The following is a 15,061-nucleotide window of genomic DNA, read 5'->3' as shown; positions in this document are numbered from 1 at the left end:
CATGCTTTTTTTTGTCCTTATCCTTGTGCATTTTTGGCTAAAAATGATGAAAATAAAATGATTCAGGAAGCACATATATATTATTTAGTACATGTTTGTAAAACAGGAGACCGTTTCTTAATATCTTTATTCATTATGGAATCAAACAATGCCTCTTTATACGTCTTGACTGCTTCATGATCAAGTTTGTGCTTTCCATTTGCAACTAGCCACATAAACGTGTCTATAAATCAAATCTTTTATTCACTCACTGTGTGCTGTTTCAAAGGAGTTCACTTTACAAAAGCTGAAAGCATATGTATTAGCAGCAGATGCAACATGCTGCACTGTTTATCATCAGTGCTACATTCTCAGAATCAGATCACAAAAGAGAGTCAAGTCCACAACTTTATTATTTTTATTTATTTTTTACCATTTTGGGAGGAATTAATTTAAGTATTTGGTTTAAACCAACTACAAACACATGTTGTGTCCTTGAAATATAATATACATTAACTTAAAATGTGAATAAAAATACACATTATTTCAGCTAGTTTTCAAGGCAACATTTCCTATTTTAGTTTAGGTTCTAAAATAACTAAAAAGAAATAATCTAGAACTGAAAAAAATGACAAAATCAAAATTACTAAAATATTAACTAAAGTTATAATGGAAACCGGTAAATGTGTATTAATAGGATATCAGCGATACTAAAAATAACGTTTGCTTGAACCCTCATCTATCAGATCAATGAAAAAGCATAGTGTAAACAGACCCTAAGATGCAGACATGATGGTGTGTGAGTTTTGATTGTGGTGGTGTTTTGATCAATGCAGGCTGCACAAACCTCATCCAGTGCTGACTGAGTCGGTGTGACACTGCTGGAGATGTCATGCTGCTAGGGCAAAGATTTTGGTCATTTTGTTTTGTTTGGCAAGCCTAAAATCTGTTGCTTGTGCAAACCAATTAACCAGTTTAAACTAAAAAAAACATTATTGTGTTGTAATAAAAAACACCACATGAATCAGATCTAATATATGATTATAAAGTAAGAGTGACGTAATCACTTAATTTGATTTGTGATTATTACGTTTCAAGTCTTTTTAAATGCAATGCCCCCTGACGTAATGACATGTCACACATGTTGTGTGACCTTTAATACCTGCCGTGTGATCTGGTTGTTTGAGTGTCCCAGTCACCTGAGCCTGTTGAAGTTCACTAGTGTTGCTAGCGTCTGAGTGGCTGGTTTTGTTTGAAGGCTTTCCCTAGTGTGATGTAGTGTTTTATACAACAGACAGACATCAGCCTCCAACGTGGAGCTCCTGTTTAGCTCATCGTGACCCGTTGAACTGTCTCTGGCTGCTGGACACAAAACGGTAATAATGCAGTTAAGACGGTTGTCACAACCTCTTAAAAGTTGATCTTTTGTTACTTTATACATGACGTGAGGACATTTTGTATCAGTAACACACAAAAACAGAAGTAGCATACACACACACACACACACACACATATTGAAGCGACACACAGCAGATTTAGTCCTGGCATTCACTCAGCACTGGTTTGGAAGGGCATTCAGCTCCATGGCAGACTTGTACCTCACAAACAATAGCAAGATTTCTTCTTGTACTGAAAGGGGGTTGTGCAACAAAGCTACAAGGGACAAGACTATTTACTACAGTGTCTGAATCAAGGAGAAAAAAAATTCTTTTTTAACCCTTATGTGACTTCATTGCATTCTAACCATGTAGAAATGTTATACTCACTTTGCATGTATCTTTATCATGCATGCGTGTTTGGCTTTGGTGTTCATTCTATTGAAACTCTCACTGTTCGCTCGGTGTATGATCGCTGTTCATAAACTGTCAGTCATGGACTCTTTTATGTAATGCCTGATATATGAGGACAGATTTCTGTTCAGCCGTTTTGTTGTAGATCTGCAGATAAGGCACAGTGTGTGGCAGAAAGCCAAAGATAACGGCGCTCTTTGTGTAGGTGTGACCGTTTTCCAGAACCTTCTCCGACACACACACACACACACACACACACACACACACACACAGTGGCTTTGTCATATTTGCAGCCAAGAGGTGTTGGACAATAAATCACTGAAGTCTTCTGATACTTGTACTCTTTTGTCATGATGCTAAATCGAGGGTTAGAAGTGTTATAATAGTTATTGTCTACTGTTCAGGTTTGGGAGCGGTTTCTGAAAACAAGGGTCTCTATTAATAACATACAATAAAAAGTCATATTTTGAAATATTATTACATTTGAACTTTTTTAAATATAATATATAAATAAGTAAAGGAAAGAGCAGAACTAAATTGATTCATTCTGATGCTCTTTCAGTTCACTAAATCTTTTTTAATTATAATAAAGCAACACAAAACTCAAAAATCATTTAATGGCTAACATGAATATACTTTTTGTTTTTATTGTATTTGAAGGTTGAAATTTTCTTCTTTCATTTTTGCGTTTGATAGCAGCAGTAATGAAATAACAGTTTTAGTTGCACTATCCTAGATTCTTGTTTAATGCATCATCCAGCTCTGCATGTGCTACATCCTTACGAACCAGTTCCCAGAAGTAATAACCATTCACTGCAATCCCTCCACCCCAAAAAGTTATGAGTCACTGTATGTTGCAATAGTTGTCGTAACACACAAAAACAATCGCTGTGTGAAAATAATTGTGGTACAATACAGTGATAAATCATTGTTTCCCTAATGCACTTGGTCCTGTGAGTTATATTCTTTTCTCTGTCTTCTGAATAAACACACGCTATAGCTGTCTGCAGTTGTGTGTGTTTACAGAGTGGGATGGGCTCTTTGACAGACGTCAAATAGGAAGTAAGCCCTTTCACTCATTGGTCTGGTTAATATGAAGTGACGACATCACACACACACACACACACACATGCCATATCCGAGCGGATCCTGGTACAAAGACCGTAAGAAGAGTGTAGTCCATTAAGAAGCTCGACAGACTCTTTTTCTGTCGCTCCATACAAGTGAGTGGAAAGATTTCCTTTTGTAAGTCTTTTTTGTATTTGTGGATTGGTATTTGTGGTTGTAGGATGAATAAGAATTCTTTCTTCATTAGGTTGTCAGATTATTTGATGTGTAGAGTAAACTAGAAAGAAATACTTGAATTAATACTAGTGTGGGAATAATTCCTGGTGTTTTTATACAGGAATCTTCATAATAACATTCATATCAAAAGATTAGTCGAGACAGGAAGATTAACTTCCTTCCTGTTTAATAGGAAGTCTCAAGTTCACGTGATTCACAGGCAGTCAAGTGTCCTTTTGGTCGTCCTTTAAAGAATATCTGAAATTAGCAGTAGATGTGTAGTGTTTATTTGATATATTTTTGCCAGGGCGCAGCAAATAAATGTAATTTTTTTAAATTGGGTTTTAAATTATTACAGAAACGAAAAGAATCAGTTTAAATAAATACCACAGTATTTAGGTTTTATTTAGTGATTGATCTGGGTAAGAGAGGAAAAAAAATTGATTAAAAATATATGCAAATATATGTTATATTTTAATAGACAGATAAATGGACGTGTTTAACATAAATTGGTGCGGTCAATTTGCGCTTTAACACATTCAAAAAATTGGACACCCCTCTCACAACTGCTTTGTCGGGCTCTTTTTTTTCCTTTTTTTCTTGATAAGAATTGGGTTTATTTAGACACAAAACATCTTTACAATCTCATCAAACCAGAGACTTTTAAGAGGCACACACCAACTTCACCTCAGCACCAAGAAACACAGTCAAGAAACACAGAAAAGGTACAGGTGACGAGGAGATTGAGCAAAACGACATTGAACCGTGCTCAGATGTTGTCAGGCCACGTCAATAAAAAAAACAATTTTCCTGTCCTGTCAGCCGTAATGCTGTGCTCTTAGCACGTGCAACTGTGGCGTGCTCTATATTATATTATAGTGCTATATGAAGAGAGTGGTTCCAAAATGCAATAAATCCATTTTTATTCATTTTAGGATAAATGTTTTCTTTACTAAGAAAGTGGCGAGATGAAAACCACTTTTTTCTCAAAATGCAATAAATCAGTTGCATCAATATGAAAGTTATTTTTCATATTGAAACTGATAAAAATACACAACATAGTAAGTTGATCCACATATGACAGCCTCTGAACTTGGTCAATACTTATCTTTTATACAAGCACTGGACTAAAAATACATTCAGTCATCTCTTCCAAAATGAATTGAATGTGTCATCTTGTTAATGCTATAAAATTACAATAAAATTCCATCATGAACATCACATTAAACCACAGAAATTCTAAAATTATATTTCCCTTACATTCAGCTTCCAAAAGTGCATTCATCTTTGCCATGCTACATTTAATTTAGTTGACTAGTGCTATGTGCTGTATTAAAAAACACACACAAGGCATTTATAAAAACACTAACAACCTACACAACATCGGGTTCATAACCGAATCTGATTCATGTAATGAACCCGGTATAGCATAGCTTGTCAATAATCTACAGCTCCCTGTATTAAATGCATCAGAATAATTTCCATCTGAAAGCCCGTGATGGAGAGTTACCTGTACTATTAATCACAGAAGTGGCTTTACTGACGAGATGCGCATGACAAGCACATGGCGATTTATGTGGAGCCCTTGTTTGTTGATTACAAAGTAGATAAGGAAAACAAGGATGCCAAACTCTTCATATCATAAAGCACAAGTGAAACTACGAGCATGTAGAGCTGCAGGATTAATCGTTAAAAGTTCACAATCTCATTTCTAAATGTCAAAGATTCCCCGAGTCTGTTAAACCTTTGACAAAGTCTCACCGGATCATTCAAATCTGTGTTCGCACTGCCGCTGACACAGAGAGCACTTACCATGTTTGGTTTTAAGAAACCTCTTCATCATTGTCTTTTCAACCTACGCAGTATTATTTCTGTCTTACAGTCATTCGTATTATCACAGAAACATTGGGGTAAAGTTTAAAGTTCAGATATATAAACATTGATCTCTATGGCAAATCCCCTTTTGAAGGTAATTGCTTCAAATAGGCATAAGTTTGTGTCGATGGCATTGTTTCGCCACTAGGTGGAGACAAGTGACAAAAAAATGTCAATGAATGAATCATTCATTCAAAAGAATTGTTCAAAACGCTGATTCATCCAGAAATAAAACAAGTAGGTTTGAGTGAGTCGTTGAATCATGGATTCAAACTACTTTTTTTCATAATTGTAATATTAAAAATTGGTGTATTAAAAATATAATATAAACGCTACCAGTCAAAAGTTTTTTAACTGTAAGATGTGTAATGTTTTTTTAAGAAATCTCTTCTGCTCATCAAGTCTGCATTTATTTGATCCAAAGTACACCAAAAATAGTAACATTTTTAAATATTTTTACAAAAATTTAATTTATTCCCATGATTTCACAGATACATTTACTCCAGTCTTCAGTGTCACATTATCCTTCAGAAATCATTATAATTTTCAGATTTGCTGTTCAAAAAACATTTATCATTATATGTTGAAAACAGTTGAGTAGATTTTTTTCTGTTTTCTTTGAAAAGTTCAGAAGAACAGCATTCACGTGAAATAGAAATAATTTGTAATAAATGTCTATCGCTTGATCAATTTAAAGGATCCTTGCTAAATAAACTAAATTTATATACCCCCTCCCAAAAAAAAAAACTGACTCCAAGCTTTTGAATGGTACAATGTTACAAAAGCTTATTTCAGATACATGCTGAGCTTTCTATTCATCAAAGAGTCCTGAACAAAAAAATGTACTTGTAAGTGTTTTAAATTATGATATATATATATATATATAAGATTTCAGACTGATCCAATCAGAGTTAAATTAAAAATTGTCCCGGCTCTTCTAAGCTTTATAATGGAAGTGGGTCCAAAATAAGTCCAATAAGGCGCACCCATCTCTAATAAAAAAAAAAAAAAAGGAAAAAAAGGCCTCCTGTAGCGAATCAAAGGCTTTTTGTTAGAAACACATCTATATTTAAAACTTCATCATAATTAATCATAATTAATTTCAGAAAAAAAATGTGATTTAGTTAATTAAAATATATATTATTGACCGCACTAAAGGAGTATTATTGGAACAAATACACTGATATAAATTGGTAAATGGTAGCAATTATAGATTTTCTTACACATACTGTGGCTGTATAGAATATGCAGTAATTAATATTCTTATATTAAGCAAATTCAAGTGATTGTAGCATATTTTTAGGCCTTGTTGATGCACTAGACTTTGTAGAGAAAGTGATTTTCAGATCAGAAATCGTTTATCATTACAGTCAGCAGCTCGTTGCTCTTTATCCTTCATTTGAGAAAGAGATGATAGAGAGGTGGTGGGGATGGGGTCATAGAATGAATTTGGGATCTGCTGAGCACATGCTGTTAGGATTGTCTGTTTACAAACCCATCCCTCTCTTCATTTTCATATCGCTACCTTCACAGCTGCCTTGAATTCAGCAGCGGCTCAGAAGAGGAGCTGGCTGACCGACCAATCGCAGTCCAGCATCCCACACGTGACGAGAAGGGAGGGCGGGTCTTTAGGCTTTGCAGCGGAAAACCACCGAGCCAGACGAACGGAGTGAGCGTGAGAGAGGGCTAAAGCCTGCCATACGCACTAATCCTTCCACGGTGATCATGTGTCAGGGGAGTCTGAAGCAGCAGAAGGGGCCGGTGCGGAGCACTGCGGGGACATGGTGAGATGCTGCAGGTCTTTGCACAGCTCTCCCTCTTGCTACAATCTCCACAGAATCAGGGTTAATGTGCGGCGTTTCCGTCCGCCGGGCTCCTCAGCAGGAGCGACAGCCGGCGTCAACAACGGCGGCACGGGGGGCCCATCTCAGCCCAGCCACCGGAGCCGATTCAGGTACCGGCAAGGAGTGTGTGAGATGCTGGGACGTACTCCAGGCTGAGAATGTGTGTGGATGACGGAGTGAGTTTAGCTGGTTGGATCTAGATCAGTTTTGGACTGCGCACACAGAGTGAGAGAGGACAATTGAAGGATCAGTGGAGCTGGAAAGTGGGCGAGCGAGAGGGGATTAAGGAGACCTTGCACGAACTGGGCCACCCTGCAGAGGGACAGTCAGTGTGTGCGGTGTGAGTTTGTGTCGCTGTCCCGATTGCATTGTAACATCAGGCTGTTGCTAGCGCTCTCGGTCCTATACAATCCACACTTAGCTCTACTCGAAGCAGAGGCTGTTTCCTTTGATTGATAGAAAAATGCAAAGAGTCGAGAGAGGCTCAGATTCAGTCAGTGATTGGCCAACGTGCGCCTGCATTGAAGAAACAAGGGGGGCTATTTAGAGCAGAGAGTGTGTGAAAGAGAGAGAGTCTGAAACAGAAGACTTTACATTATCTTTGTACTGGCTGCAATCATCAGCTCTCAGACGTCCTCCGCGGTATGAGTAATGCACTGTGAATAGCTGTTGAACTGCAGTGTTCGTGGATGGCTATTCATCTGCTCTGGATGAGTTGGGGGAGGGGTATAGATGCTCTCAATTGAATAATAGCCTGATGACTGAAAGCTTTCGTAAATACCAATTCACTGTTTGGAGCCGTCCAGGCACACTAGGGCGCCGTGTGCACTTTGGCATATTAACTGGATTTGCCAACCGCTCGAATGAGGTTACATAATGCACAGTGCTAAAAGTGTTTAGTGTGAAAGGTTATAGTGGGCACTTGCACAGCTCTTTTACAAACGTAGTTATAGGATAGAAACAACATTTACACAGTGGAGCCGGTAAACGCAGGTTATCTGGTTCAATGTTGGGTTGTGTAGTGAATATTTTTGGCACTCATGCAAGTAAAAGTTGCTTTTGCGATTCTGGGATGTAGCTAGGGCCTTCAAAGTGGTTGCTTGGTGTCCCAAGTGAAAGATCCTTCTATAATGGCTCAAATCCAACCTTCAATGGTAGTCTTTTGTATTTTTTACTGCAAGGCAGAAATGCTTGTCTGCCAGGTGCAGGACGGATTTTTTAAATGTAAGATTTGAATAAAGCCCTACAATTAAGAGTGAACAGAAGGAAGGAGACTGTCTAATCATAGGCCATATTGAACATTGTGTATTCATGCCTCATGGTTTAAAGAGCCAATCTCTTTTTCAAAGAGGCATTACATGTTTGTTTGCATTTGAATGCACATGTATATTCGTTGATTAACCTAAAATACAGCCTTTTTTGTATTCCTAGAGCTAAAGAATTGCAACACGCAATGTCAGTATTACCAACCCATGCTCACTGGACAACATGCTTGTGGCTGCATTTCTGCAACATTTTAATTGTGTTGCTGCTTGTATATTTCTCGACACGTGTATTTTCTATTTTGAATGTGAACGTAAATGTCAGATGAATGTAAACTTGTTACATTGGTGGTTATTCATATTGCAGCAGTTCAAAAATGAAATATTTGCAGAGCGGCGCTAAAAGGCAAATGCACATTTGAAAATAACATACCATCTACACTTAACCCTACGTTAAACCTAATGCGTTTAACAAAAACAAACATGAAATACAAATGTAGCCTATTTGATGAAGCAACCATGCCAAGTTTTTGAGCATGCACGGGAATCGTACATGTATGCTCAGCAATGCAAGTGCTGTGCTGTACTAGGGGAGCTTTCGAGCAAGCTTACTACATCAGAAAAGCCGTACATACAGAACATTTTATGATGTCAATCAGTCTTTCTAATTTCAAATACATAGGAGCTGTACCAAGCTGTTTGGCGCTGTTACCAAGATGGCCATCAAGTTAACTCTCTTTCTTTTAAAAAGGACTTTGAGCATCACTGTTTACATTTATCTCACACCAGAGCTTTGACTAGACTGGTCTCCAGGGTATGGTCCGATGTTATGCCTGCAGTAGTTTGTCTATTAATAGTAAGAGCAATAAAAATGTACGCCTTTCTGTGGGTGAGGCCCTGTTATGGTGACGCACGACAGGTCAATATACTTTAAGATCGTGGAGGGAAATTGTGTAGCCCAGGCACCAATATGTTGCCCACAAACCTGACGTGAGCTAATGTTGCTATAGTTTTTATTATCAATACACTGAGGGTTATTCCCCTCTGATTACTCACCCTGACCATGCTGCAAATCTTGATCTCTCAAACAGAGATTATTGGATGGTACATTTTGCACATTCTTGTGTCAGCATTGTGAGTAGATCTGACAAAGTCAGGTGACACATGAGTGTTTGTGTTAGGCGTATGGCTAAGTCTCGTCTGTCCACAGGTCAGAACAGGGTTTCATCCTGATTAGGGTGGACACAGTGTTATATTCTATATATAGCTCACGTAGTTGCAGCCCTGGAATGTCTGTGTCAACCCAGCAAGTGCTGTGTCATCACGTTCAGCACCAAATATGACCCACTTTACTGACACACTAAAGCTAAGCTCACTTTAGCCAGAAGCAGTAGCTCCTAGTGTCATTCTCAATAAATTGAGCAGTTATAGCCAAACAAAGCGACGCGTTCCATCAGCAGGACCTGGACAGAGGTGCAGCCTTTTTTTTGCATGCGCCGTTCCAGTCCCCTAACAGTTGTGTTGATCTGCACAGGTGCTAAAAATAGCGCAATGAGCACTTTAAATTTGTTAAATTTGTTACTTTAAATTTGGCCTTTTATAATATTGACTGGCCCAGGCCTTCAGTGACGCATTTCTCCTCATGTACCATTTCTAGAGCAAGTGTAGCCTGGAGGTGATGATAAACCCTAAATGAGACTAAAGGTGTTAAGCAGGTGAAAGCAGACTGATATAAGTGGAATGGAGCTGAAAGGAGAATATTGTCAGTGTAGTCGAGAAGCCGTGCAAATGACCATGAGGTTTAGTTTACAGTGGAGAATTGCTATTCCTGTCTCTTTCCTATCTCGGGTATCTTTTCTAGCGTTTGTCTTCCGCTGTTTAATGTCTTCTGTATGAGTGTCTTTGTGTTTGTTCTTTGGCATGTGTGAGTGGGCTGTGTGGATGTTTCTGCATGTCTTCTAAATCTTTGCTTCCTCTTTCCTACTGTTTTGATGTTACAGCCCAGTTCTGTGTTATATGACGAATCTTAAGAAAACATGTTTAGGTAGCATTTTAACCAAAAATCTGAAGTAAAATTTTTTATATATATTTAAAAAAGAAAGCTTTTTCTTTTTTTCCTCTCTCTTTAACCCCACTGTGACATTTTTATGAAAATTAATTCATTGAAATCTTCAAGAACCTTTTGATAATTACAAACAGGTTGATGCGAGGTTGAAACTGAACTCCTGAACTTGATCGATCTCCATCAACAGGACTGGGCACCCCTACTCTACAACATTTAGACCATGTGCACATACATCTTCATATGTGTCCGTCTGTGTAGTTTGTGCACTTTGGAATCATGGATGTGTTGTGCAGGTTGCAGTTTCCACAGTTGGCCCTACGGCGGCGACTAGGCCAGCTGAGCTGCATGTCCCGGCCTACTGTCCGCCTTCGCTCATGGCCTCTGTCCTTCCTCTACTACATCCTGCCCTTCGGAGCGCTCAAACCTCTTGCCAGAGTAGGCTGGAGGCCCACAAGCAGAGTAAGTACAGGTGGAAAGAACAGAAAGAGCCTTCTGGCTGATGTTGTGTGTGTTCAAATGTGCAAACTCTCAGTATCCAGAGATATAAATGCCATCCATCAGTGTCTCATCAGTGTATAATGGCCATTTGAGATTTGTTATGCACAACAGGTGTTACGTTGTAGTTATGAGGGTGTCGGTAATGTCTGATTATAGCAAACATTACTGAAAACATTAAGGAATAATGCCCAGAGAAAGGAAGCTACAAAACTGATGCGAGGTCAGCAGAAACGGCCGGCGCTATCAGCAGATGGCTACTTCATATGGACCCGCTGAGCCCTGCGCTCCTCTGGGACTCGTGTGAAAAGAGCCGTTGTCCCACGGTGCAGCTCTGAACTGAGGAACACTTTGTCTCTAGACCCAGTCGAGGGCATCCTGCCACGGTGGCTCTGACACTACTATTGTTCATTTCCCATGAAAAGAAAATAGCCAGTCAGCCCATGCTGATGCTCTGAAGCAGATCATCTTCAGTGGCAGACAGGAAGATGCAGAGAAACAGAAAAATGTTTGGTTTGCTAATGTAAATCTGTAGATCTTCAGAGAAATACAGGACTTTTATTTTGGAGTCATGACTGTCATTGGTTCTTTTCTGGGTCAGGAAACATCCTCCACTTCCTGCTTGTTAAACCCATGACTATCATCACCGTTCACTCCTAGCATGATAACAATAAAGTAAAAAAAAATTCTCAGTATTAAAGAATAGCAGAGTCCACCACACAGCTATAACGATAAAGGTTTAGAGAAACTATTTCGTTGGAATAATTTTCAGAGCAATTTTTTTTCCAGCTGATGAACGATACATACATTGACAGCCAATCAGAATCAATCCTGCGAGCTGGAGAATTTAAAGCAGAAGACACGTGTCCACTTAGAATAAACAGACGGTATCATTCACTGGTGTGGATGCTAATATCGTTATCTTTATAGTTATCGTTCTTGGTGTGAACGGCACTTTAGACTCCAAGATTGTCCACATTTAGCCTCCTGTCTGCCAGCTGAGATTGACACCAACTACAGTAATCCACTTACTCTGAACACTCACCCTCCATGCTATCCGTAGCACTGACCTAGGATCACTCCTTGCCCACATCAGTAATGATCAGTGAGCTACACTGAGCTGAACACTCTTTGAATCCAAACACTGGAGCACATGGCGCACAGCGGGTGATGGAAAGATATGTGCAGGTGCTGGACTCAATACAGCAGGCTTTAAAACCCTTTACATGCTCATCTGTTTTAACAATGCAGAGTGTACACATCTTATTTAACATTATATTTTACAAATATCATAAATGATTCATTCATAAATATGAAATTTAACATCCCAAACCAACCTGGTCTTGTTAAAAAAGGGTCAAATTTCTGAAATGTTAAGACTTATTGACCTTGACAAACAGTCATCAGGTGTTTATATATATATATATATATATATATATATATATATATATATATATATATATATATATATATATATATATATATATATATATATATATATATTAGGGATGTCAAATTTCGATTTTTCCATGATCGATCGTCGTTTAAATTAATGATCAATTAATCGATTAATCGTTAAACATAATAGGCTACTGCAAAATGCGTCTATTGCAGGCACGCAGTCAGCGGTATGACAGGATGTGCAAAAGCCACACACACACACAAAACGCTTTCTCACTTGAATTAAAGAGGTTTTAGTCTGAATAAAATGCTAGTAGCAGGATTATAAAATGAATAGATGCGATTATGATCATTTCATTTGATAAAATGAAGAGAGCGCGCCATACTTTTGAGGTCATTTTACTTTGTTGACAGTTTCCAATCCCACACGGAGAACGCTGAACGCGCCTCTTTAAATGGTTTTGTGGTGCTCGTTGTTGTATTTTAAAGCACAATTGCAATGTTTTCAACTGACATTATTGTATAAAATTATCCGAAATGTGGAGCGCGTGTGACTGCGCTGCACATTAAGTGAACTACATCGGCGCTGCTGCACCAAAACACAGTTGCTCACATTAATTTGATCCTGCTGGATTCTGTCCTAGAAAATGTCAGATTTTTTAAAATCCGGCATACAGCGCATTAGATCGTGACAGTGCATGCGTGCACACGAGGATGAGCGAGCGCGGCTTAGGCTAGATTTATTTGGAGGTTATTGCTCATGTCTCATTCGGCACAAATCGAAATGTTTCCATATTCGCAATGTATTTGAATGTTAAACTATTATTTATAATGTAAACTAGGCTTGTACTTAAAACGCATTCGCATATAGACGGAAAAGATGATCCTCTTCATATGAGCAAAAACGTCCTTGGCATAACAGCAGAGTGGACCGGTATACTACGGTCTATTTAAACTGAATGCTCCAGGAATGTGTCGGTCACAGCGCCTATTAATCGCTGTTTTGAATCCAGCAATTATTTATTTAGAAATGATAAGATCTGATTATGACAAGTGTGGTATAAAAGCTTTGTTTATTAGAGGAATAATAGGTTAACTGGAAAATGTTAGATCGTGACCATGCTTTTGGACCCCATAGTCTTCATTTACGCGGCTTTGTTCTGGTTTGCCGGTTGGTCACGAATTTCCACAAATTCAGTATATTTAGGCATTGTTTCTTTTCCTAAATCTTCATAGTCTAACCCTCTAATTTCCCAGGTTTATTTTATTATCTTTCGCTTTTAATAACTGTTTTCGCATCTCTTACTGTGGTAAACATGGGAAGGGAAATTAAAGATTTCATGAATTAAGAATTCGTTCGATTTATTAATTTGTTCCCTTATTTCACTTAAATCATGGGTTATTTAGGGAACAAAATTAATGAAACATGGACAATTGCCACATTAATAATTCGTAGGAATGAATTAACAAGTTGTAGGAATGAATAGACTACCTGTCCTGTCACTGTGTCCCGCAGCCCTGCAAAGCGCACGATATAAAACAGTTATCTGATGAAATGATTAGTAACTACATTTCTATTGCATTTAATGTTGAAGAACTTTTATGTTGTTTCTATTTTAATGTACTTTAAAGTTTAAATCACATTAAAAGCTTAATTTGTACATTGTGAATGAATGATGATGCTTTTATATATCGTCACCGTCACTCACAGCCGCTCGCACGTGTTGAGTGCGCATGAGCCGCACGCAGCCCAACATTGAATCGGTTAACCGACCATCCATAGCCTTAATCGATTGCATCTCTTATCGACAATTAATCGATCATCGATTAATCGTTGACATCCCTAATATATATATATATATATATAACAATAGAAAAATTATGCCACTTAATTAAATACTCAAGGGTTTCAAGAATTTCTAATTATTTTTTTTTGTTCAATGTGGTATGAAAAAGTTATCATTCGCACATTAACTATATGCCCCCCCCCCCCAAAAAAAAATCGAATTGGTTTTGATTAAAAAATCAAAATCAAAAATCATATATAATTTACATTTTTCAGAATTTTATACTGAAACCAAAATTCCAGTTTTCCATTTAGTCAAAAACTAAAATTACAAAATATGTAAATAATTGGGTAATTGAATTCTATATGCTGTTCAGCAACCATTTTGGCTGAAATCTAAAACAGTTTTTTTTTGCTGCTGTGGCCAAATATTTTGAGCTACTGAAATTTCAGTGCATCACTTATTTTTATGCTTCATTCAATTTGAAATCAGATGTGGGATATTTATATTTGACTTCTAATAATAAAGTATTCTGTTGTCAAACGATACATAAACTTATAAAGTGGCAATGCTTGCATTTGTTTTGCAGGTGAAAGATCATTAAGTGTGTTTCCTTGCCTTTCTGCAAACATTTGCTTTTGTATATAACAGATATTTAAGCATGGTGTCTACAAAACTCTCCATCTCTTTGGATGTAGGTTACAATCTACAAGTCCATACCCACAAGACTCCTCTCCAGAGCCTGGGGTCGCTTGAACCAGGTGGACCTGCCAACTTGGTTACGGAAACCTATCTTCAGATTGTATATATGGACGTTTGGAGTCAATATGAAGGAAGCGGCCATAGAGGATCTACAGCACTACAGAAACCTGGGCGAGTTTTTTAGGCGTAAACTCAAGCCACAGGTTCGGCCGGTGTGCGACTCGCACTGTGTGGTGAGTCTCGATTGTAACCGGAGAGAAAAAGGCATTCTTCAAATAGATTTTTGTTGTCCCATTCTCTTTCATTCATAGGCAAATCCAGGAGAATCGATGCACATGCTTACATACCCAATTTTCTTAATCAGTAGAGCTGTTAAACATCTGAATGTTATAAACTTTCAAATAAAGATTTTACTTACTTTAAAAGAACATTTTATTAAGAGGAGCAACATTTTTGCCAGTCAAGCAGGAAACTTGAAGTTCAAAATAATTATTATGGTGTCTGAAATAATAATCTAATGGGTATTTGATTTTTATTATTTTGCATATTCCAGCTACTCCCGTACCTATTAATACAG

General features: G+C 37.9%; 1 protein-coding gene across 10 annotated transcripts in view; it reads left to right on the top strand.

Moving 5' to 3' along the window:
- LOC127994701 (phosphatidylserine decarboxylase proenzyme, mitochondrial) overlaps nucleotides 1-15,061 on the top strand; it is a 28,474-nt gene that overhangs the window by 4,458 nt on the left and 8,955 nt on the right. For 3 of the 10 annotated variants that reach the window (XM_052591825.1, XM_052591828.1, XM_052591830.1), the window contains one exon: nucleotides 14,481-14,717. In XM_052591825.1, the coding sequence (XP_052447785.1) occupies nucleotides 14,481-14,717 (237 nt within the window). Of the gene's footprint in view, nucleotides 1-2,851; nucleotides 3,015-6,461; nucleotides 6,883-10,360; nucleotides 10,559-14,480; nucleotides 14,718-15,061 lie in introns of those variants that run through there. The other 7 variants (XM_052591822.1, XM_052591827.1, XM_052591824.1 and 4 more) reach the window with 7 other exon arrangements.

The sequence above is a fragment of the Carassius gibelio genome, chromosome A5 (genome assembly GCF_023724105.1).
Source record: "Carassius gibelio isolate Cgi1373 ecotype wild population from Czech Republic chromosome A5, carGib1.2-hapl.c, whole genome shotgun sequence".
Lineage (NCBI taxonomy): Eukaryota > Metazoa > Chordata > Actinopteri > Cypriniformes > Cyprinidae > Carassius > Carassius gibelio.
Note: the sequence above shows the minus strand (reverse complement) of the source record. Positions and strands in the feature narration are given on the sequence as shown.